Source organism: Ostrinia nubilalis, chromosome 12 (assembly GCF_963855985.1).
Source record: "Ostrinia nubilalis chromosome 12, ilOstNubi1.1, whole genome shotgun sequence".
Lineage (NCBI taxonomy): Eukaryota > Metazoa > Arthropoda > Insecta > Lepidoptera > Crambidae > Ostrinia > Ostrinia nubilalis.
In genome coordinates, this window is record NC_087099.1 from 16,376,614 (window position 1) to 16,400,900 (window position 24,287).

Sequence of the window (24,287 nt, forward strand, 5' to 3'; positions counted from 1 at the left end):
ACAAAGGCCTCCCCAAAGGTTTTCCATAATGAACGGTCCTGCGCTGCCCGCATCCAGGCTCTTCCCGCGACCTTCACCAGATCGTCGGTCCACCTAGTAGGAGACCTGTCCACGCTACGTCTTCCAGCTCGTGGTCGCCACTCAAAAACCTTTCTCCCCAACGGCCATCTTCTCCACGAGCTATGTGATGTGCTTCGCCCACTGCCACTCGGTCACTTTGGTTCTCCTGCGGATCTCCTCATCGAATCAGTCCACTTTATTTCGGGACTATTCCCACCTCTCGTTCCCACCACTGCAACTCCTGTGTAGCCAGGATCTACAGCTTGACCGCCACAAAAACCCAACCAATGAAGGTCAAGTTTGTCCCGGGGGAAAGTTAAACTGTCATTGGACCCGCAACGAAATTAATCAGAAGAACATAGGAGGAGTTCGAAATTGTCCACTTTATTTGACAAAAAATATTTTCATTTTCCTTAAAACAGCCAGCGATTCCTATTCGTGTAATCCAACTTAAAGACGCGTTCCGTCGTTTCGCCCGCAGCCACCCCGGCGGCGCCTCCGGAGCCCAAGACGTACGCCAACCTGCTGAAGTCGGGCTCGCACGCCACGCGCGTGTCCCCGCCCGCCGCCGCGCCGCACGCCCCGCCGCACGCCCCGCCCGCGCACGCCCCGCCCGCGCACGCCCCGCCCGCCCCGCACGCCCCGCACGCGCCCGCGCCGCCGCAGGACCAGCGCCCGCGCCCGCCGCGCTCGCACCAGCCCGCAGGTAAACATTGTACCTTGTGTGTTCCTTTTCTTTCTGTTATGTTATTTGTTTGGTGTGCAATAAAGTGTATTTATTATTATTGTACGCTTTGGAGCTCACGGGTCAAAAGTGGCCCGGTCCTTTATAAGGCTTGCGTGGGGATACAGATCCAACACGTAGAGGCCGTTTTAAGCGCAAAATAATCGACAAAAGTGAAAGTGGTGCACATGCTGGATCTAGTCTCTGACTATATCTGAATATATATTATTATTATTATTATTGTGTTTGACATTTAAAGCCCGGTCTGTGAGCACGTATAATTTTGTCCAATGACCCTTTTTTTTCGTCAGGAAATGCATGAAATTGCATACCCACTGGCCCGGGGGAACCAGTGGGTTATGTGAGACTCTCCCTGCCAGATGGGCAGGGCCTACTCACTAAAACCTGACGGTGTTCTCCCGAAGTCTTTGGGACGGAGCTGCGAGTTATTGTCCGAGCTGGACGGCCTAGACATTCTTTCGCGGCTCCGCCCCATGTCCAATGACCCTAAGCTACCCATCCTTATCGCTCGCGCGTAATTATATTGCTGTCGCGACTGTGCGACGCGCGCCCGCAGTGAGTGTGCGAGCGCAACAGCGACATTATTACGCGCGAGCGATAAGGATGGGGTAGCTTGGGGTCATTGGACAAAATTCTACGTGCTCGCAGACCAGACTATAGAAATCGATGATTTTGCTCGCAGAAGTAGCGAGAACAATTTTGTTTGACGCTAGACCACCGCGCAAGAACGGAACTTTTCAACTGACTCGTCACCCTTGTCTAACACCAAATAAATGAATAAATAGCTGACTGAATTATTTGTACTCGCAGCGGAGGGCAGCCGGCGGTACTCGGACTCGCAGCAGCTGTTCCTGGGCAACCTGCCGCACTCCGCCACCGAGGACGAGCTGCGCGCGCTCTTCGCGCGCTTCGGGCCCGTCGCCGAGCTGCGCGTGCACAGGTAGCGGTCACGTCATCACATTTCACAACTTTTAAGCTCGATTCACGTAGCGTGGGCAGGCCTCCTACTAGGTGGACCGACGATCTGGTAAAGGTCGCGGGAAGAGCCTGGATGCGGGCAGCGCAGGACCGTTCATTGTGGAAAACCTTGGGGGAGGCCTTTGTCCAGCAGTGGACGTCATTTGGCTGAAAAAAAGAAGAAGCTCGATTCACACATATCAGTGAAGCCACAGTTCCGTCACAGTGTCCGCACAATTCAGTATCAGTGTTACAGTATTGCGTCAGTTAAATATTTTGAATATTTTAAAATGTCAGAGACCTGTTTCAATATTCTTGTTCAGAAACTATGATATAAGTTATTTAGTTTTTGATGCCGCGGCGGCGTCCGTGATCCGACAAAAAATATCGTCGTCAACGAATACGTCCGTGATTGCCGGTGTCGGCACTGACACTGAGAGCACTGTGTCGTCACAGAAACTGTATGAAAGAATATTTCGCACTGTGCCGGTACTGAGCCTGAACTGTGACTTCACTGACATGTGTGAATCGGCCTTTAACCACAATTTTCTCGATTAATACGCATTATGATTGAATCGGAAGCAGAATTCGTTTTGCAAAAATTCAGATTTGAGCAGTCTGTGTATGATCCACCGTGTGATGATGAAATGTGTGACGTTGCAGCAAGCCGGCGGCGCCGGGGGCCCTGCGCCACCCCAACTACGGGTTCATCACGTACGAGAGCGAGCAGGCGGCGCACGACTGCCTCAACGCCGCTGTGAGTATGCCGAGCCTTCTCGACGCACGCGCTCTATTCAAAACTTATATTTGTTATACACTGGTCATCACAAAAATCGACCCACCCGCGACAAGCACTTTCAAACGTATGCATCCCCACTTCCCACCAATATTGGCACCATTTAAAAGCCGAGTTCTAAACTTCATTTCATTAAAGGAAAGGTTTTTAATGAAATGAAGTTTAGAACTCGGCTTTTAAATACCCCAAAAATGTGTCTGTAGAAGAATCCAGAGTCACTTCTTCAAAAAATAGATAGTTACGCTTGAGCCAACTTTTATGGCTATAAAACTGTTAAGTTGGGATTAATCGCTATCCATCTGTTAAAGAGGACACGTGAGATCATTATTTGGTTTTATAACCATAAAAATTGGTCTAATTGATCCCAGAGGTGAGCCCAAAGTGAGGTCTTTTTTCAAGTCACATTTATTGTGTATCCCGTTTATGTTAATCGTTTATTAAGAAATTAAATGTGTTTTTCTTTAAGGATATTTATTGGGCTTTCAAATAACACCAATATTGTTGGGGCACCATGATTGTGTCAGTAGAAACGAGTTTTCCTGTAAAACGTAGGTGGGCCGATTTTTGTGATGACCTGTATATAATTAGTAGCTTTAGACTACCGTCACCCGTACGCGAGTCATTTTTCGTTAAAAATAGAGCGCAACTTTTTTTATTTCCCCGTTTCCCGGAGGTGCCTCAGTGACCGATTGTGTTCACAGCCGCTGTACTTCCCGGCGGACAGCGCGGAGGGCGTGAAGCTGAACGTGGAGGAGAAGAAGACGCGCGGGCGCGAGCCGCCGCGCCGCCGCCCGCTGTCCTCGCACCGCGCCGCCTTCCCGCCGCGCCCCGCCTACCGCCGCTAGCCGCCCCCCGGCCCGCCCGGCCCGCCTGGCCCGACCCCGATCCCGAACTAACGCTTTCGCATATCGCTTCTCTTGTTCGGTTTAAGTAGTTAGATAGTTAATTAATGTTATTTTAGCCACCGCCCGGTTCGAGTCGTCCGGACGGCCTCGTCCCTCGTTCGGCTCGGCCGCGGGCGACCGGACCGCCGCGGGCGCCCCTCGGTGTCGGCCTCCCGTTTGATTTCGTTCAAAAATATTACGATGCGATTTATATTTAAAAAGTGTGAATTCGCCCTCGGCGGGCGGCGGGGCGAATCGTGAGATCGGAAATCGCGGTCGCCTCGCGCCTCCCCGTCCCGCGGGACCGACGCGGACGAGCGAGATTTCTGATCTCATTCTGCGTCCGGGCGATTCGTCGACGAACCGTGCCCGCACTGAAAGTCGCGAACGCGGCCCGTTGCGCGGGACGAGCGCACGCCCCGCGCCCGATGCCGATGAGTTGCCCTCGTTCGATGTGCACGGTGCGACTCTACGTTGCGTTTACTTTTCGATTTGGACGTTCGACGACGACGATCGTTCAGGTGAATGATCTCGATCGTGCCCCCGGGTGTTAGATGTGTGTGGCCCCTCAGACGCCGATCACCGGTGAAATTACGGGGCGCCTGCGCGTTCGGTCGAATCCGCCGCGAGCTCCTCTGTGTGCGAACGAGCGCCGCGGGCTCGAAACGAACGCCCGACTCGATTGTTCTCGCTCGTTCCGAAAACATTTAACTTTTGCCAACGATCGGTTGATTTTTTTTTGTTTGTGTGGTGTGAGCCGCGTCGGCGACGTTTGTGGTCTTTCGTTTCCGCGGTCGCACCCCCGACGACGTCGCGAGCGGCTCGACGGCCGGGCAGTGACCCCGCGGCGCCTCGTCGCGCGGCGATCGTCGTTCCGAACGACGCCTGAAAATTATTTCGTACACGACGAGGGCCTGCTCGATCACGGCCCGAAGTCGATTTTTGTTAACGTTTTCTTTAAATTGTCCACCGTTAAGGTCTCCCGGGTGGCTCCCCGCGCTGATCTCCCGCACCGACGGCGCGTCGTTGTTCGAATTCGGGTACATAATTGTTTGAGAAAAAAACACGCTCAAACGATTCGGTACACGGACTATGGCGAGCGCGGCGCGGTGCGGGGCCTCGAGCGCCCGCGTTGTGTGCGAGCATGCAGCGCGCTCCCTCTCTCTGATCATGGAGTTTTGTGATTTTACATCTATTTTGTATATTTTACTTTATAGTATACATTGAACGTGCCCGCGATGCGCCACCGCGCTGACACATATTTAAGTGGACGACGGGAGTGCGTTCGAGTGCCTCGTTCTGTATTTTCCTCCGATTTACTTTAAATAACTTTCTAAATATACAGTTGGCTTATTTCTGTCGTAGATGACCTAGAGCGACGATTTTTTTTTTCATCAAAGGGGTTCTCTGAGGCACTCGTGTGTTCTACTTGAGTGGTATGTCCGTGAGTCGTGGCGAGCGCAAGTGAATGGTGCGCGAGCGCCGGACTGTGTGTGCCGCGGGCCGCCCGCCGCCGCCGGAACTTTGCGCTGACTGAGCGCATCGTCATCGGTCAATTTCTTTTGCGCAAACTTTAGCTTGAACTAAAACCACCAGAATATTCAGATCAAATCGTTGCTATAAAAATGTGCAAGTATTGTTTTAAAGTGCTATTTGCGTGGACAACAAAATCGTAAACCGTTCTCTTCAAGGGAAGTTTGAGAGTCGTACAGTTTATTTTGCTATTTTAATCTTGCACCCGTACTAAAGTTAATGCTGTCGTAAATATATTAGAATATAGCACGACTGAATTCCTCACCCTGTGTAACGGTTTAAAAGTGAATAGTATATCTGCCAGGAAACTAATTTCAGTGCAGGTTGCGCTTTATTTTTTTCTTTTGTTCGGCCCGACTGAAAATATGTTGACCAAAGGAAGAAGTAGGTACGACTACATAGCGGTTACCAAGGCAGCGCAATATTTCGCGAGCACGGCGGCGGCGGGCGGGCCGCGTTTGAGCGTACGAGTATGTCGTATCGTTATTTTTTACTGTCGAATAAAATTGTCTAAATTTCCATACATTATGTTTAATTTCATCCTGAATGTATCGTGTTTGGTGACGCCCTTTTAACTATAAATCGCGCGTCGCGTCGGCGACACCGCGGCCGGCCCTCGGAGCCGCCGGCGCGGGCGGCCAGTGTGTCTGTTCTATTGAAACTAAAAGTAATAACATCGTGTGAATGTAAATATAGTAAACGTATTGCGTGTACGTGGCGGTGCACCGCCTCCTTGCAACTTTCGATGATAAATTATAAATTCTAGACTATTTCCGAGATATTTCGAAGATATAAATAACGTATTTTGTATTATTAAAATGTATGTTATGTGTCGATTCGCAATAAATGATTATAATGCAGATGTTGAATGCATTTACTTAGAAACTCTGGTGAAGTCACGTCGGCCTGCGCACGCCCTCACCTTCGTTCAACCTTATAAATTTTTGATCATGTACCGAAAAGTACCTTCCCATCAGTGCTGGCACTATTAAAATAATAAAGAAGTTTACAACAAAATGATTATATCAGTTATAGTTACCAAGGCCCATAATATTATGAAACGAAATTCTAAGTACCCATAATTACACTCAAGAATAGATTTAATGCTGTGATTTGTTCGCACGTAATTTAATCACAGGGTTGTTTCTGTTCTTGGTATTGTTATGAGCTTGTGTCAGAATGCAAGCTTACATTGGTGTCCCGTGTCCCCGCGCGTTGGCCGGCACTTCACTCTACACTGTATTATACCACACCTTACTTGTTATTCGATTTAATTGTAGAGAATACAAATTTGAAGTATCTTTTTTTTTTCTTCCTTTTTATTTCTCCGTAAGTTAATTGCTTCCATTTTATTCGAACTCATTACTATAAGATTTTTTTTGAAAATTTAATCTATCTTTATCTGTAAACACACGGTGCGATATCATGATTTGGAAAACAAACTACTTCTTAATTTTATTATTTTATGTCCATATTAAAAAAAAGTATTTACTGTAATAATCAAATATATCTGGCGAAAAAAAAACAATAAATTGTATAATGCACTTCCGTGCTATCGCATCTTATGTTTGCTCGCCCGTTGTGAAATTTTGTGTACTTATTTATGTAAATAGACTTTCAATTTTGCAATACCCGAGGACAGACATCGTGATTCGATTACGTTACGAACTGCCTCGTAATGAGCAAAGCAAAAAAAGAAGATAAATGTAAATATTTATCTTTAAGGAACAATAACAGGTTTAATTAGATTGTGGTGCCACTGTAATAATAAAATATATAATATATGTATTGTGTAATTATAAAAATACTGCCATCAATTTAATAGTTACTTAATGAAGATTTCCATTCCATGTGACTTAGTAGTTACCTAAGGCTTTGCTAGAGTAGACGGGCCTGCTACACACTATGATTCGGCTGCTGCGCGGCCCTAAGTAGTTACCTAAGGCCTTGCAATAGTAGACTCGGGCCTGCTATAGTCTGGTCCGTGAGCACGTAGAATTTTGTCCAATGACCCCTAGCTACCCATCCTTATCGCTCGCGCGTAATTATGTTGCTATCGCGCTCGCACACTCACTGCGGGTGCCCGTCGCACAGTCGCGACAGCAATATAATTACGCGCGAGCGATAAGGATGGGTAGCTAGGGGTCATTGGACAAAATTCTACGTGCTCACGGACCGGGCTTTACACAGATTCGGCTGCTGCGGCCCTGTTCATGTCCGGGCTGCCCGGGCGACAGACGGCCGCGGAACAGGATCGGTCGTGGAGCAGGCCTCGGGCCCTCGGGCCCCGAACCGGTGTCTGTCCTCGGGTGGGCCTTCGCCCATCTTCTGTAAACATCTTTCTGGCCCTGCGACTATCTCACGAGCGATGTCGAAAATCGATGCTCTTAAGAGTTACATTATTAAAAATAACCATTTGTCATGCACACGTAAACTCTGAATGCAGTAAACGTTCGTTGTATGAATTTCGGGTCTGGAATTTGTAGTGTATTTTGTTTTCGTAAAATGAGTAACCGCCCCCAGCGGGCGCCACTCCTGCGATGACGGTTCGGGGTTTAATACCCAGTCGACGCTCATACATTAACATGATCTTGTGTGTAAATTATCTTCAATCTGTATTTTATTGCTAATTGTATAAATATTTTTGCGTGATTAAATCCCTAAAATGTGGCTATTCGAATGCTCAGTCAATTTTCCCCATGGAATCATATTGAATTTTAAAAAAACTTGTAGATCAACGGTATGGTAACCTAAATTTTATCTCGAAGTTTTTTTGCGACTGATCCCATTGGGAAACTTGCAGGTCTGAGCGGCTGAATATCTTTTTTATGATTAACTACATTTTATTGCGTTATTTATACAGTTTTATATTGTATTTTTCAAACTTGTGTTGTTCGGTTGTACCTCTAGTGTTAGTTCGCGCGTCGACCACCGGCGCAGGAGTGGCGCGCGTGGGCGCGACTCCCTCTGTAATAGAGACGTACTTTTTGTAACACGCCGTGAGTTTTATTTCGCCAAACCCTACCCCTTATTATTAAATAACATGAACTTATTGGCTTACACCGCTGCTATATGGATAAATCAGCACAATTTTTCTGAAAACACCGTAATGCTAAAAACATCTGTTGCAGACCTTGATGAGACTAATAATAAGTCCCCATGTACTTGCAAATTATGTAAATATGGATAATATGAAATTTTTATGATCTTATCAAATTTTTCAAATTATTTAAATTATTATGACGCAAAAATTTTAATAACTTATTAATATACTTACTTGGTTTAGTCATAATAATTTATTTATTTGCACAGAAACTTTAAAGATAATATCTTTTATTTTATTTTATTTTTCTTTATTCAGAAAACCACAGCTCTATAATAATAATACAAACAGGTATTTTTGTTCTTACATTATGAATTACATGTTATGTAACCCTTAGTAAATGAAAAGAAAGTAATTATTGAAATCGCCAAGCCAAGAAATTGGCCAAGCCACGCCAAGCCGTTCGACTCGTGTTTAGAGATGCATGTTACAAATTGGCGGGCATTTAACCCGCGCGCGTAAATAAATTATATTGTGTTTGAGGTACAATGCAGGCAGACAAAGTAGGTTTATCAATAAGCGTAATCACCGTAATTACAAGAGTTCTGTATCCTGATGCTGCCTGCCTGAAAGCAATAAAAATTATTAATTAATACCAAATAAATCAAGCAAATAATTTATTGTGCTGCGAATTAAATTATACTTTGTTTAGTATCGCAGTTCGTCAACGTGTGCAGGGTGTGCACTCGCTCGGCCGGCCAGCGAGCAGCGAGCCTACCGCGCGCCGGCCGCGGCTCGGGCGCGCGCAGCCGGGCTCGGGACGCGCAGACAGCCGCGCACTCGCCGCAGGACCGCAGCCGCGCACCACGCGACACGGTGAGTGTCCAACACTTTACTCCGTACTTTTTAAAACTTCTTATAAATTCGTTCATACATAAACAAGTAAATTTAGACATTCTAAAACCACAAAATTAAAATTTATATTTAATAGCTGTACTAATTAACTAAAACTTATGATGATTGATAATGTTTTGACATTTTATAATGTGTTTGTTATGTTTTAAAAAAAAACGAGTTATATGTAGTAGAGGCAAGATAAAATAAATGTAGTACTTCGTCAAATCACGAGCGGGATTTGTGAGTTTTAAATATTAAACGTGTTGCATGGAGTGACCGTAGACCGGGGAACTTTTTGTAGCGAAAACTGGTTTAGGGAGTCGGGAATACTTGATGAGCCGGCTTAGAGACTTAGCACGCGCTTTTGCGACACGCTAATGTAGGTTCCCGTCACATCCGAGCTGAGATTGCAAAGTCGGCTTTATTCATTAACTAGCAAAATGTCCTGGCTTTACATGGATGATTTTTTTGATATCCAATGCTTCCCGGTTGAATTCTATTGAGTGACGACTTAAAAATTCTGACACTAGTTTATTTAGTTAATTGTTTATTAAACAGGGCCGGACAAAATTTTGATGGAAAACTTAATAATTTGTGTTTTAGTATTGCACTCGTATTACACTACACACAGGACACTTAATTAAATACCAAGAATGCTTGGCTTTATTCCTTATCTTTTATCGAAAACTTACTTGAAGTTCTATCTGACTTCGTATTTAAGTCAAGGAAGTTGTTTCAACTTTGAACCCAATAACTTCCCTACCTACTCGTCAAGTAACTTTTATAAAAGCATCTTCATCCATCAGTGTGTGTGCAAAATGAAATTATTGTCTTAGAAGTATTTCCACAAAGAAAGAATCTTGTATGCGCGTCGTGAATGGACTATTGAAAGAGTGTTTTATTTGTGAGTCGTTACACGACTATTTGTTTGTGTAAACCGAACTGTCGGCACAGATGCTCGCTTGCAGGCGGACGAATTCTTTGCTTCATTCGGTTAGAACAGAGTTAACCAATAAACGGTTCAATTTTAACTGAAGGTTTATCGTCCAATTCTGCTGCTACTAATCTGATTATTTTGATTCACTGAATCGGCAAAATATTATCTTCCATTTTATTTGAATGCAACTAAACATTAGTTTGTAAATGTCTTCTGCCTTAGGCGCCTAAAAATAAAGTTTTTTGTCGCATTGTGTTGTAAAAAAACTTTTTGATTATTTCATCCGCAACGTTCACAAGTTTGCATCTCTTACCTCAAAGTAGGATTTACAACTCAAATCGTCGGCAAAATTTTGGCGGTAGTAACATTTTTTATTGGCTGCTAAGGGATGATTCTGTATTCTGGTTGTGGTTAACTGTTGAATACCATACCATTCATACCACCTGCATAGCAAAGTTTATTATTCCGCAGCATTTAGTCATGACGGCGCATGGCCGCATGGTCGTTACATATGTTAGTGTTTGTGCTTGTATCTGAGCGAAATGTGTTAAAATGGTATTGTTTGACCGTACCACTCCAATAAGATGAATGTTACTCAGTAGGTTTACTTACCCCTACTGTACTACCCGTATTTATATTACGCGTATCGCACTAATCCAACAAAGAAATATGTATTGAAGGTCTACAGAAACAAGCAAGTTTCTGTATATGAACAACATTGCCAAATTAACAAGCAAGTTTCTGTAGACCTTCAATATCTCTACAACCATAAGGTCCCAGGTTGATCCAAAAGAAAAGAAAATATGATATGGAAATACATGATAGGTGCTTGGCTAAATAGGATTCTTTGTAGGTTTTAGTACATCTCTTATTTGTGAGGTCTTACCCAGCTTGGCTGCGCTGTGGCGCGCTGCCGAGCGGCAATAAATCCGCGCTTGATTACACCGCGTGGCTTCACGTGCAGAATATTCACAAGTTAGTTATATGTGCTGCGCTATCCGATGTTCCCTGCCTATCGAACAGCGCCATAAACTTCGATTACAGCATGAGTAATATCCTCCAACCACTCACAGTACGAGGGTACGAGTATAGCAAGTAGGTACATATTATACTCGATACAATAATCAGACTTCATTTTCTAAATCTAGACTTTGACTCAAATTCAAATTTCCAATGAAACAGCGCATGGTCCCTTTCCCCCCAGATGTACTATGGGCTCTTCATGAAGTTTTGCTAGACCTTATTATCGTTAACGTCATCCACAGTCACTTGATTCTACCACTGTAAATCTACAGCACTTGCTACAGATATCAGCGACTTCATTTGATGATTTGATCATCATAAAATGAGTGTTGGCATAATTTAATATCGCAAAATGTTATAAATATGAGCGCACATTGACACACAAAGCTTTGTGTATTTTTCTCGTTTTTATCTGTCGGGGGTCAGCGCTATCTGCGGACGCGATGCCCGCTTCCGCCCGCGCGCCCGCTTGTCCTGCCGCCTGCCGGCTGACCCACATACGAATTTTGTCACATAAAATATTCGCGAACAATGGACTATCTTGACCGTTGGTCCTACTTTTCAGAATACACCAAAGTGTAACATAACATTCCAGAGTCGTCTCCGAATTCAATCGAGGAAAATTGAATAAGTTATGTGTTACGTCTAACGTCCGTCTTGAGGGTCGAAATTCAAGAAAGTTTAATCTTAGGCCTCAGCCTCGAACTTAGCGGGCAGCGGGGCGGCGGCGGCGGCGGCGCGGGAGCGGCAGGATCTTATGCGTAAAATCAAATAGACCGGTTCTCGAAAACAGCGGCGCGGCAGCGGGGCGGCAGCGGGCAACGAGCGGGCAGCGGCGAGGGAGCGGGCAACGAGCGGGCAGCGCACTCCTTCTTTTGCCCACAATAAATCGAGCGTTAGGAATAAATTTGAATCGAAATAAAATTGTCGCCGTTGTTCAGACATTTCGTTTGCGAATAAAAACAAATATCTCGACAACACAACCCCGAACACAACACTTCGCCGCTAAAGCGCCGCGCGAGCTGCCCGCTTGTTTCGAGAACGGGTCTGCGTTGCCCGCCCCGCTCCAGCGCCGCCGCCGCTCCCGCCCCGCTGCCCGCTAAGTTCGAGGCTGAGGCCTTACGGACATTGGGTATTACCCTTACACTATGTGGTCGGCGGCTGGCTTCATCGTCATTATAGCGCTGCACTACACTCGATGCAGCAGCCATAAATTATTTACAGACTCCATGCACTTCTGACGTTTGCATATTATGTGCAGCATCTGCATAATATGTATGTCCTTCCTGTTGTTGCGATCTCTTATCATTATTTTCACAGCACAATTAATAAGCAACCCGTAGATTATTTTTCCGATATCTGTATTGCATAATTATTCTATCCTTAGAATCTATTTTACATAATTTTGTTCCTATTCAAAGGGCTACGGTTATCGTATAATCCCAGTGATGTTTCGGTTATGTTAACATTAAACCTATATAATCCTCGCTCTACAGAAATCCGAGAGGATTCCGAGAGAGCTTTTGGCACTCCTACTTGAAAGCGCCCTCAAAGCTTTTGCTCGATTGCCAAATCAAATAATTCAATGTTTGTAAGGAGCGCTGACTTCTAAGGAGCTTTACTTTTGGCTTCAAAGTGCACTTCAGAAGGGAACGTACACACAAAAAACAATAATTTGTAACAGTCGCACATAAAAAAGCAATTAATGATAAATATTGATTAGAATGCCTCTTGGTAAGTAACACAAATTAACTATAATGTATTTAGGTAAATTTGGTATAGCAACGTGGCCCAAAATATAATTTTGCTTCTGGAACAAGAAGCTCGTATAATCTAAGACGGCCGTATAACTTTTCGGTGTAGTCATAAAGCGGCGAGCGGCCGTCAGATCGCGGGCACGGGGACACCAATCTGGGGTTATCGTCGCCAGATACAGAGGTTCAAAAATACTGATGATATCCATATTTTTATACACTCAATCGTCAAATGACTATTCGATTATGTTGGTTTTTGCTCATTATGTGGGACAATTTGTCATTCAATCGAATATGTAATATGCGATCTATTATACTCGTACATTACAAAGGTACAAGTATTATCATAATGACTTGTTTAATTGTTTAAAAAATCAATACAAGACCTAACAATATTCCAGTCGTCTATTGACAAAGCATGCAGCTGTGTGGGCTGGCCATCCCTCGTCCGTTGCGTGCGAAGATCACGTCCCCGGGCATTGGCGGCTCTATTGACGTGCACATGAATCTAAATGCACGGGATGCTGATTCACAGTTGCTGTATCGCGCCAATGAAAAACGCATATTTTATCCGCACTTACCATGCGAATAAATGGGCCATGATTGATGTTTATTGGAACTGAAATTGATACGCTGTAACATAATCATGGTAATTATGTTACAGCGTAATGGTAATCACTTAGTCATGTCGATATTCAGAAATGTCGGAGTAACGTAATGTCGAAGTAAAGTTTGTCGGAGTTTACTTAGGTAGCCAGGTGATCCGTCTGCTCGTTTGCCTCCTATCACATAAAAAAAAAAAAAAAAAAAAACAGACCAAACAAAAATTGCTTGCTGCTGTGCGCGGTTCAATATAATACTTAGTTACTAATATTTACATGCCTTTTTTTCGATCGCCTTTGCAACTGAGGCGTTAAAACTAAGAAATCGTTATATCAAGATTAATTATATTAAGGGTTATTTAATTAACCTTTATTTAGATCCCGAGTTGCAATTTTATCGCCAGGCAAACTCATGACCATGTGGAATTTTATATTGTTTGAATGTTAGTGTTGCCTGCGACTTCGTGTCTGTACATTTATTATGCTGCATCATACACATGTCACATTGTGTAAACATTGAATAATTTCATAACTTTCGGGCCCTAGTGTAATAGTCTCATTACCCTCGATAGTCCAATGAGGCCGAGTGAACTTGCCCCGGTGGTGGCAGCCGCTGCATATTTGGGTCAATGGAAACAAATAGATGTTGGTGCGAGATTGCGTGTGCTCCTTGATTTCAATTCATTGGCAATTATTGCCCCATTCAGCTGCAGCACGGGCCAGTGAAGTGGAACGAGGGATGACCTGATGTAATATTGATAGCGGTCCAAAATCTCGCCGCGTTTCTTGCGCCAAATATGGCTGACGCATGCCTACATAAAGTTACTTGAATCCCAAAGGCAACATAGTTAGCCAGTATATGGTGTTCTAATGAAATGTTCATGTAGTCTAGTACTTGTACCTACAGTGCATTTTGATTTAGCTTACTGTTGAACTACTAATTTACTACGCTTTAGTTGCAACAAAACCCCTAATATAAAATAGTAGGGTAGTAAATAAAGAAAAACTCATAAAACTCATTTTATTTTTGCAAGTAGGCTTTTAAAACGCACTTTTACTTATACACACAAAAGCATCCTTACATAGATACGTTTTACAGCGGGGCGTTCCCTAACCGTCATTGGCTCTATACACTAATGAATAGTTATATCGGTTTCGAAGAATCTCCAGCGATTCCTACAGCTGCAGGCGATGATGTCAGCTTTGTCGCCAATTAAGGTAAGTGCCCCCTACTTCGGTATATTAAGGCTCTTTCGACTTTAACATTTTATTTAAAAATAACCAAGAATGATATCAGTATGAAAGCTTTTGTATGCTAAACTTTGGTCTTTTGACAGTAAGTTAATACATAATTTATAGTTATATAGTTTGAACTTTTTTTTATATTAATTGTTCTGCGGACCTCTTGTTTGGATCCTGTTTCGTGACAAAATTTTGCTCTGTTTCTAAGTTCGTGAACTCATGTCCCCTATTTCGGAATAAGGTTTTATGCATCCAGTTAAGATATTTTAATAATGATTAAGGGTTTAATAAATTTAAAAACGAATATAAATTTAGAATAAAATAATTATGTGAAATTGACGATATTACTTACCTGAAATATTCATAAGAAATAATGTGAGTCTAGCTAGGTACGCACCTACGTATAATATTTTGATTTGTTAATTCTAACAATATGTGAAAATATTTATATAACCATTAGAAATGTAGGGGGGGGGGAACTTACCCCCCCCCCCCTTCGTACCCATAAAATTTTAATTTGATATTTCTAGCGATATGTAAAAATATTTATGTAACCATTAGAAATGTGGGGGGGACTTAACCCCCCCCCCAACCCTTCGTACCCATAAAATTTTGATTTGTTATTTGTAACGATAAGTATGTGAAAATATTTACACAAGCCATTAGATGCCAGGGGTGCTGGAGCTGCACCCCTGGAGCTGTTTTAAGTGAGGGTAGCCCCCCCCCCCCCCCTGAAAATAACCCCAGATACGCCAATGACTCATAATAAAAAGTAAGTAATTAATTAATTTCTTAGGTAGGTAAGTATTAAAAACTAAAAAATATGTCGATTTCTTTGATGGTATGTGTCATAAAAATACCTCACACCATACATTTATATATCACGAACTTGGAAAAAAGTAACAATAATACGGTTCTTTGTTTCGTGATACTGATTAATCTAAATTCCCCAAGTAAAATTCATGGATTATTGTCAAAATGTGTCAATTAACTATTATCTATCCCATATACAATACGAATAAACAAAGATAAATAAAACAAATCGAAATAAAACCAAAATTATGCTGGTACTACTTATGCTAATTTATCTTAAAATTGGTCATTTATGTGAACTTCAAACTCGTGTCATATAAATTCTAGTGAACGAAACATATACCGAATTTAGGTCATGAGAAACTTAAATAAATGCATTATTTGTTTCAGAACTTACATTTAAATTATCATTAATAATTATTTAAAAACCAAGCATCAAAATGTTATCCATAATATCCTTGAATCGGTAGTGTCACGAAATAGGGGACACCCGAAAAAAAATATGTACGCTATTTCGTGAGTCAAGTAATCGCAATTTTAAAGGAATTCTACGTTTTCATATAACTTTTTTCTAAGCCAAATCAATTGTCAAGGAACACATGAAACCACTATTACAAGTTTTATTTAAATGGACGTTCCTTCGCTTTTTTATAAGCTTAAGAAGTCGGAGCGCTAACCTTACGGTGAGAGCAACCTTTGCAAGCCGCACGGATGTTTTTGGCTCTCTGAGAGTTTGAAGCTTCGTATTGCTCTCATTTTTGGCGCCACAATGTTGGTACTTGGTTTTTTAGATAGCTTAAATAATAGAGTTTTTGTAGTAATGAAGAATTTTTATAAATAATATTCCATTTGCTTATTATTTGAGCTAGAAAAAAAACTTACGAACTTACGTACTATCACGAACTAGTAGCCGTTTACCTTAGTGCGCAGCTCCTGAAAAATTACATCACTCGTACTTATCTATATTATGCCGTATGCAAACAGTGTTACTGGGTATGCCTACATGGTGACGCTAATTGAAACTATTCTATCGTTGTTTCATTATCTTTACCAAAAGCTACTTTTATCCCCGAAGGATATACTTCCTAGTATAGTAGAATTAATCAAGTTATACAATAAATTAACTAATATCAAGAAGTGTCCACCAATTCATTATAGCACCTAACTATGCACCAAGTTTGCGGTGTATTTCATAAACGTGATTCTATTTTGATGGTTATCCCAAATCGGGCAATCGTTGCGATCGTTATGGGTTGTGCAGATGTGGTGAGGTCACCGCCTGGTGTCGAGTTGCTGCGCACCGGCCGCTTGCGCTGCTAACGACATCATGTCATCTGACTCAGCACCATTCTAATATCGATGCCATTTAAGAGCAGCTCGTTGTGCCTACGAGCGCACTAAGCGTTTTTATTACAAGTTTATTGGCCTTTGGTTGACAATGTCATCACAATTATTCATTCATGTAAAGTGAGCATGTTACTAAGCATGTAAAGTGAACATTACCAAGATTTGATCAAATCTGCACTTTTCGTGTAAGCTCCGAAAGCTATTACTGCAGTTGAATCGTTGGCCGCACGCCGCTATTTGCTTTCTACTCATGTCTACACATAAGTACCTCTTCAGTAATAATTATCAGTTTTGAGCTTAATTTATTCAAGAGTAGAAGAGGAACTTTCAATTGTTCGTGTTCAACTACTAAGTTTAAGTACAGCAAGAAGATAATCTGTTTTTGTGTGATTATCTCCCGAAAGTTTGCAAGTTGAAACTAATTACTGGCCTCGTGTTTCGCACTGTGACTTGCTGGCGAACTTTGTCGGTTCCCGGTATTTAGTTCAGCAGCTCCTCCCATTTCCTTACTGCTATAGGCGCAAAAAATATTTAAAATATATGGCTGTGGAGAACCATTTCGGTTAACTTGTAAATAATGTTTTAAATTGATATACTTAACTCATAATAATTATCACCCTTTCTGACTCTGTTTATTGTTTATACCGTAATGCTATGCACGGCTGATGATAACGTGTCAGCTATGCGTAATGGCCTATGGCTGCAGGAGTTCGCGGGACGATAGCGAAGTTGCGCGCACGCTCGAAATAGCTCCGTAAACACGCGCGCTGCGGTTCACCTGCAACTCGACCAAACTTCCAGCGGACCAATACAGGCACAGCGATGTAGTGCACTCAGTACCAGATTGCTAAACATCCCGGTTGTTAGTCCACATAAAACAGTAGTGTTACCTTTTGATATCTCTCCACACGCTACAGACGATACAATTTAATCGACTGTTGTATTTTACATACTGTGCTACCGTAGATACAATTTTAGTAAACTTGAAATATTTTTGTTATAGAGAGCGAGCAGAATGAGGGGTCGTCTGTTATTGTTGGCCCTACTGGTCGCGGTCATATGCACCGCTGACGCACAGGTAAATAAATACGTACTTATAAGAAAAAAATATTGAAGTTTAGGCGACTTTTTTTTGTTTATGCCTTCACGGAGGCGTAGGCATCCAACTTAACACCAGGTGCGATTGTGGATAAATATCTGCCTTGTTATGCATAAAAAAAAGTTCCATCGAGACGTATTCTTTATTTCCGCGTCTATGAAATAACGCCTCTCGTGGACTTTAGTTCTGCAACTTTGTTGTATCAAATCAATGTGTAAATATTTTTCTATCAATGAATATTACTTGTACCGTTTAATTTTAGCACGTGCTCTAGCACATAACTAGAATAAGAATTATATTCCGAGCCATCTACCGGAGCGCTCACAAAGAATGTTTGTTCCAGCAGAAGCACCGGCGCCGGCACCGGCGGCCGCGCACCACCACGACGGAGGCGCCGGGCGCGCCCGAGCGCGAGGACGCCGAGGCCGAGCACTTGGAGCTGGGCATGGCCGAGCGCCTCGACGAGCGCCGCTTCCAGGTCACGCAGCTTTTAGATGGCTCGTGCCCGTTTTCACCATCAATCCCTAACTTTTAAGTGACCCCTATGGTAACACTTAACAGGAATTTTGTTTGGGTCATTTAAAAATTAGGGATTGACGGTGAAAACGGGCCTCAAACTTGGAGTGCTAGTGTGGTTGTGTTCCCCAGTCGACGAAGCATATGACGTCGTGCCCTGCGTGCCCAAACAACTGCACGCAGGAAGATTTAATGAAGGCTACTGACGACGCCACTCTTGTGGCGGAGTTTTGGGCTGACACTGTGTAGGTTTGTTGTCGATACGACAAGAAGAACAGTTTTAGGAACACCATCGATATGGACGAGCTAGCGTGTTGATCGTAACGATCGCAGTCACAGAATCATTTAGCCTAGACCGACTTTTAGTTGACCGATCGTTGGGTCGAGCTGTCAATTAGTATTGACATGTATGAACGTTACACCGATTTGGTATCGGCCGATTCTTCTTCTTTCTGTTAATTAGAATCTGGCCCAACTATTGGCCGACTACGTCTGTAGTTTGCGGGGAGTCTTAACCTTCGTAAAATGACTGTCAAGATGGCACGATTCCTGCCCCGCTGGTGTCTACTTCGTAGTGCATGCTGATATCATCCTATTCCACCACATTGTTCTAGTGGTACCCAACAGACACAGTTGACGACAAGATTTTAAATGAAACTACATAGTGAGACTGCATTTTTACTTTTTACAGGATGCGGAAAAGGCACGCGTCAACGAAATCATGAATGAGGGTGAAGGTCTCTCTGAAAACGAAGTATTCCCGGATGGTAAGTTCTGCAGCACAAAAGAACCAAAAGACCAATAATTTGTTGTTTGTCCCAAAATATTATTTTTAATTTTAAAATTACCAAGGAGTTTCTATAATAAAATGGCGCAAGTACACTATGCGGGAAATTGATCGAGACGTAGTGTAAATACGCACTTCAGTTGCTCAGCTGCAGCCGTGAGGTGCTCATACTTCAGACGTCGGTGTGCGTATTCGCGCTTCGTCTCGGTCAGTATCCCGCACAGTGTACTTGCGCCATAACATATTGAAGTGTAGGTAGTGTATAATAAGCATATTATGTCCAATCCGTGAGTGTTGAGTGCGCCGTGTGCCCGCAGACCCGTGCCTGAAGGTGCACTGCAGCGCGGGCCGCGTGTGCGAGATCGACGAGCACGGCGACGCCGTCTGCAACTGCATCAAGGAGTGCCCCTACGAGACCGACTCGCGCCGCAAGGTACGCCCCGCTGTCGCTACCTCATCCTCTCACCGACTGCAGTCTTTCCAAAATGCAGCTATAGATCGTTTCATCCACGAAGACGCGCCCCACCATTCTTCCGCTAATGTTTGAGTGTTATCGGTACACGCTAAATTATCCATGAGTGCACAGGCACAGTTCAATAATGACGCTCGGATTGCTCGGATCAAAGTCCCCGCACCCCGCGCTTCCCTCGACCAAAAATTGGTGGGACGCGTCTTCGTGGATGAAACGATTTAAAAACAGTAATCTTAGATGAATAAATCTTCATGTAGGAGTTCAGTATTTACCGCAAACGTTTTCAGTTCTTTGACAATGTTTGTTTGAGTCAGCGAGTATGTTACTCTATTCGAAGAAACCACGATAGATGTTCAATCAGGGCTCTCATTAGTCCTGTCCTGCATATGTAACTATGATATGTATGATAGGCAGATGTACCATCCTAGACTGTATCTCACTTAACATCAAGTGCGATTGCGGTCAAATACGTGCTTTGTCCTGCATAAAATTGCGTTATTCAAATTTATGTATGCGAGTCATTTCTACTAGTATCTTAATATATAAGTCTAGATATTAGCACGTCACTACCTTGTTTAATATACCACGCAATCTTGTATACCCATTCTTATAAGATACACCATACAAGAATGCATGGTAAATTCAGTGAACTGCTCCTGAATCGAATGTACCTACTACTACTATTTATATTTATTTATATTAACCGGCAGACAGTGGTGACTGAGTTTGTTGCGGCGCTTCTTCTCAGCACTTGCCAAATGTTGGTCTCGAAGCGCTGGTAGGGTAAAAAGATTATGAGACATGTAGAGGCTCCTTAAGAGCAAAATGACGATTTGTAAGAACTATTTATTAGTCTAAACAAATAAAGAAATTTTGACTTTGACTTTGACTTTGAAAAAAAACTTCAGTTACTTTTGAACGTGTAAGATTAATCAGTGTGTATGTCCAGGTGTGCACGAACCACAACGAGACGTGGTCGTCGGACTGCGAGGTGTACCGCCAGCGCTGCCTGTGCCTGGACGGCTCCGAGCTGTGCCGCGCGGCGCAGTACCACCACGTGCAGATCGAATACTACGGCGTGTGCCGCGAGATGCCCGTGCGTACCGAGTACCGACCCTTCACCAACTATTTGATACGATTCCCCAATAAAAATCACTACTTTTTTAAAAGATACTTCATTATGGTCTTAAGAACTTAATTTTAAATTACATGTTGATAAAATTTTTGGTTGCATTGTAATGAGGGTTTTCGCGTATGAAAAATCCGCCAGATGGCGATACGTAGACGCGAGGTCCAAATGCTGCATGATTGGTTATTTTTGACATGACATTGACAGATATGTCAAAATCCACCAATCACGCAGCAGTCAGACCCCACATCCACGTCCCGCCATCTAGCGGATCTTTCATTCGCGAAAATCCTCATTGACTATTTGACACGATTCCCCAATAATTCGAAAACAACTTTTTTTAAAGATACTTCATTATTGGTCTTAAAAATTTAATTAATTTTAAATTAAAGCCTGGTCCGTGAGCCAGTACCAGTAAATTAAAAATTTTGGTTGCATTGTAATAAAATTGAAATAAGGGTTCCTTGTCAGGAATACGGAACCCTAAAAAATAGTTTAATTGAGTTAACAAAATAGTGACGTCACGTGCTTGTACTTGTATTGCCGTACGAAATCTATGGGAGAGTGTCTCTTTTTGAGAGTTTTAAAAAGTACGTCAATTTATTATTGTGGTCTAATCGTTTACCCGTCGCCGGCAGACGTGCACGGAGAGCGAGATGCTGGACTTCCCGCGGCGCATGCGCGACTGGCTGTTCAACATCATGCGCGACATGGCGGAGCGCAGCGAGCTCACGCCGCACTACCTGCGCATGGAGCGCGAGGCCGAGAGCAACCTCACGCGCCGCTGGACCAACGCCGCCGTCTGGAAGTGGTGCGACCTCGACGCGCACGACAACGACAGGTGGGCGTACCATACCATCAAGTTTATGTTTGTTCGACTGGCTGGTCAACATCATGCGGACATGGCGGAGCGCAGCGAGCTCACGCCGCACTACCTGCGCATGGAGCGCGAGGCCGAGAGCAACCTCACGCGCCGCTGGACCAACGCCGCCGTCTGGAAGTGGTGCGACCTCGACGCGCACGACAACGACAGGTGGGCGTACCATACCATCAAGTTTATATTTGTTCGACTGGCTGGTCAACATCATGCGGACATGGCGGAGCGCAGCGAGCTCACGCCGCACTACCTGCGCATGGAGCGCGAGGCCGAGAGCAACCTCACGCGCCGCTGGACCAACGCCGCCGTCTGGAAGTGGTGCGACCTCGACGCGCACGACAACGACAGGTGGGCGTACCATACCATCAAGTTTATATTTGTTCGACTGGCTGGTCAACATCATGCGGACATGGCGGAGCGCAGCGAGCTCACGCCGCACTACCTGCGCATGGAGCGCGAGGCCGAGAGCAACCTCACGCGCCGCTGGACCAACGCCGCCGTCTGGAAGTGGTGCGACCTCGACGCGCACGACAACGACAGGTCAGGCCTCGTTGACTCCAAACCATACAGTTAATTATTATTATTCTGTCTAATGGATTCAATGGTGCGAATTTGAAGCACACTGGTTTTGCCAATATCGAGTGTTTAGAGAGACACGGTGGACAGTGGAATTTGAAGGTTGCCCAGTGATAATTTAATTAATTTATTCTTCAATGAGCTTTTTACCACCTAAAACAAAGTTTATATTTCTTCGGAATGGAGCAACAATTTTCTTTTCTTTTTTATTATTTTCTATAATAATTTTGACGTTCATAAGTGCCACTTGTGGTCTAAACTGAATAAATACTTTTGATTTTGATTTTGATTTTTGAATCACGAGCTGTCGAACGAAACCGATTTTGGATGACACTGGATGTTATTTGTGTGTCAGTTGTCAGGATTATTTCACTATTTTGTACACTTAATCAATAACTGAACCGGTCACCACGTTTCTGAAGCACTATATTTCAAAAACATCCACACGTAAAATCTGAAAATATCTCAAGCGTGCCAATAAGTGCCACCGAACTGTCAAATAGTTGCAAAAAACAGTTCTGTTTGACATGTGGCGACAGTATTATGCATCTCTTTTTATCACAGTGTTACTACTAGTGACTCGCTCTCTCAGTTCTTTGTTGTTCTATTCCGCTAGGTATATAACTTTATGGTCGAAACTCAAAAACTCTACTGACTCTACTGCTACTTAACTCTCGATAGCTCATATTTAAGGTTTTATTGCCCGGTCAACATTTGCTAACGTCGTGTGTGCAGGTTCGTGTCGCGACACGAGCTGTTTCCGATCCGCGCGCCGCTGATGGCGCTGGAGCATTGCATCGCGCCCTTCCTGGACAGCTGCGACGCCGACGACGACCACCGCATCACGCTCGCCGAGTGGGGCAAGTGCCTGCAGCTCGACGAGGTAAGCCCGCGCCCGCCGTCTCGGAATGGTGAACCGACAAAAATATTTTTTCATCGTGACAGATCCTTAATAGGCTAGTTTCCTAAAAAAAATTTTTTTGTCCGTCATGTTTAATATCAAAAAATATTGGACACATATTTTTATTTGTCAATCTAACAAATAATTACATAGTGATGGTGCGTTGAAGTTCCGCACGACGTCACAACGTGCGCCACTTTTATGCACGCATTGACGTCACGGGCCTCTTCTTATGAACTTTGGCGCGCTTTATCTCTTTAAATTTTCATTAGTTTGAAAAAGTGAAAAATACGTGTAGAGTATTTTTTGATAAGTTAACTGACGGACTAATTAAAACTCTTGCTTTTTGACCCAGGAAACATCCCTATTGACGAAACGTGTCACTCGTCTCGCACCGTGAACCGGTCCACGATCTGTTACGGTTTACTTTTCATGTTTTTTATCGCTAATATATTGATATAAATAAATCTTCCATTATTTTACGCCGCTATCGAACCAGGGCTCGGTCGTTATCGCTGAAGATTTTTATACATCCTACGGGGTCACGAACGCTAGGTTATCGTCGCCCCGGGCCCACGCCGCTCATGAGTGTAGCTTGTTGTTGCATAGGCTTGTTGAAAAAAAATTTTATTCGATACATAATGTATATCGAAATATCGATATAAAATATCCAATATCCGAAGTTGTATGAAAAACGATATTTTTTTTGTTTTTAATTAATATTATCGTTGTTATTGATTAGTATTTATCTAGTAATGTTGTAAGATGATTGAAGCAGATTAGTCCAAATTTTGTTTTTTCATTTCATACCTATATTTTTAAATAAAAATATTAATATTGATATTTATATTTTCAAAAATGTCGATACAATATGATAATTTATCCATTTCATCATCCCTATGTTGCAGTACGAGCTGGAGGACCGCTGCGACGAGTTCACCGAGGACTCTGCATAGCTCCGCCGACGTTATCCACCTGAGGCGATAACTTAAATAAGTGCCCACTGCCACTTTTATAAATTAATACTTACCTTAGTTGTATGCTGTGAGCTGTTTAAAATAAAAAAGATTATACTACATACTCATTACGAATGAACGTAGCATTATTTAATTCTTCTGTAACATTGAATGTAATAAATCGATAAACTTGTACATAGCACCACTGTGATGACGCTACCAAATATTGAACCTGTAGTGTAGTGATGACTATTTGTGAGTTTCAATAAAATATTTTTATCTAAGTAACTTGAAGTTTTTATTATAAAAAAAAACATTACAAGGCAAACTGCGCACTGCCT

General features: G+C 43.2%; 1 protein-coding gene and 1 long non-coding RNA gene across 3 annotated transcripts; both read left to right on the top strand.

Moving 5' to 3' along the window:
• Positions 1–684: 684 nt before the first annotated feature.
• Positions 685–7,970, top strand: LOC135077041 (uncharacterized). Its single transcript, XR_010258372.1, has 4 exons — positions 685–766; positions 1,616–1,745; positions 2,426–2,519; positions 3,260–7,970. It is a non-coding gene; the product is annotated as an uncharacterized LOC135077041 (long non-coding RNA).
• An 848-nt stretch (positions 7,971–8,818) lies between these two features.
• LOC135077049 (uncharacterized) lies at positions 8,819–24,234 on the top strand. Of its 2 annotated transcripts, none has more exons than XM_063971644.1 (9): positions 8,819–8,894; positions 17,637–17,711; positions 18,076–18,210; positions 18,940–19,015; positions 19,353–19,468; positions 20,457–20,603; positions 21,275–22,053; positions 22,825–22,972; positions 23,899–24,234. In XM_063971644.1, exons 2-9 carry the CDS (start codon positions 17,649–17,651, stop codon positions 23,944–23,946), a joined length of 1,512 nt encoding a protein of 503 aa, XP_063827714.1. In that variant the 5' UTR covers positions 8,819–8,894; positions 17,637–17,648; the 3' UTR covers positions 23,947–24,234. The 2 variants fall into 2 exon arrangements, with proteins under 2 accessions (XP_063827714.1, XP_063827715.1); XM_063971645.1 differs by having other exon boundaries at positions 18,079–18,210.
• The last annotated feature ends 53 nt before the right edge of the window (positions 24,235–24,287 follow it).

What these genes read in the sequence shown, in the direction of transcription:
- LOC135077049 (XM_063971644.1), top strand. Translation starts at nt 17,649, where the DNA reads ATGAGGGGTCGTCTGTTATTGTTGGCCCTACTGGTCGCGGTCATATGC. An exon ending in AGACCGACTCGCGCCGCAAG is followed by an intron (nt 19,469 to 20,456) that starts GTACGCCCCGCT and finishes GTGTATGTCCAG; the next exon opens with GTGTGCACGAACCACAACGA. An exon ending in AGTGCCTGCAGCTCGACGAG is followed by an intron (nt 22,973 to 23,898) that starts GTAAGCCCGCGC and finishes CCTATGTTGCAG; the next exon opens with TACGAGCTGGAGGACCGCTG.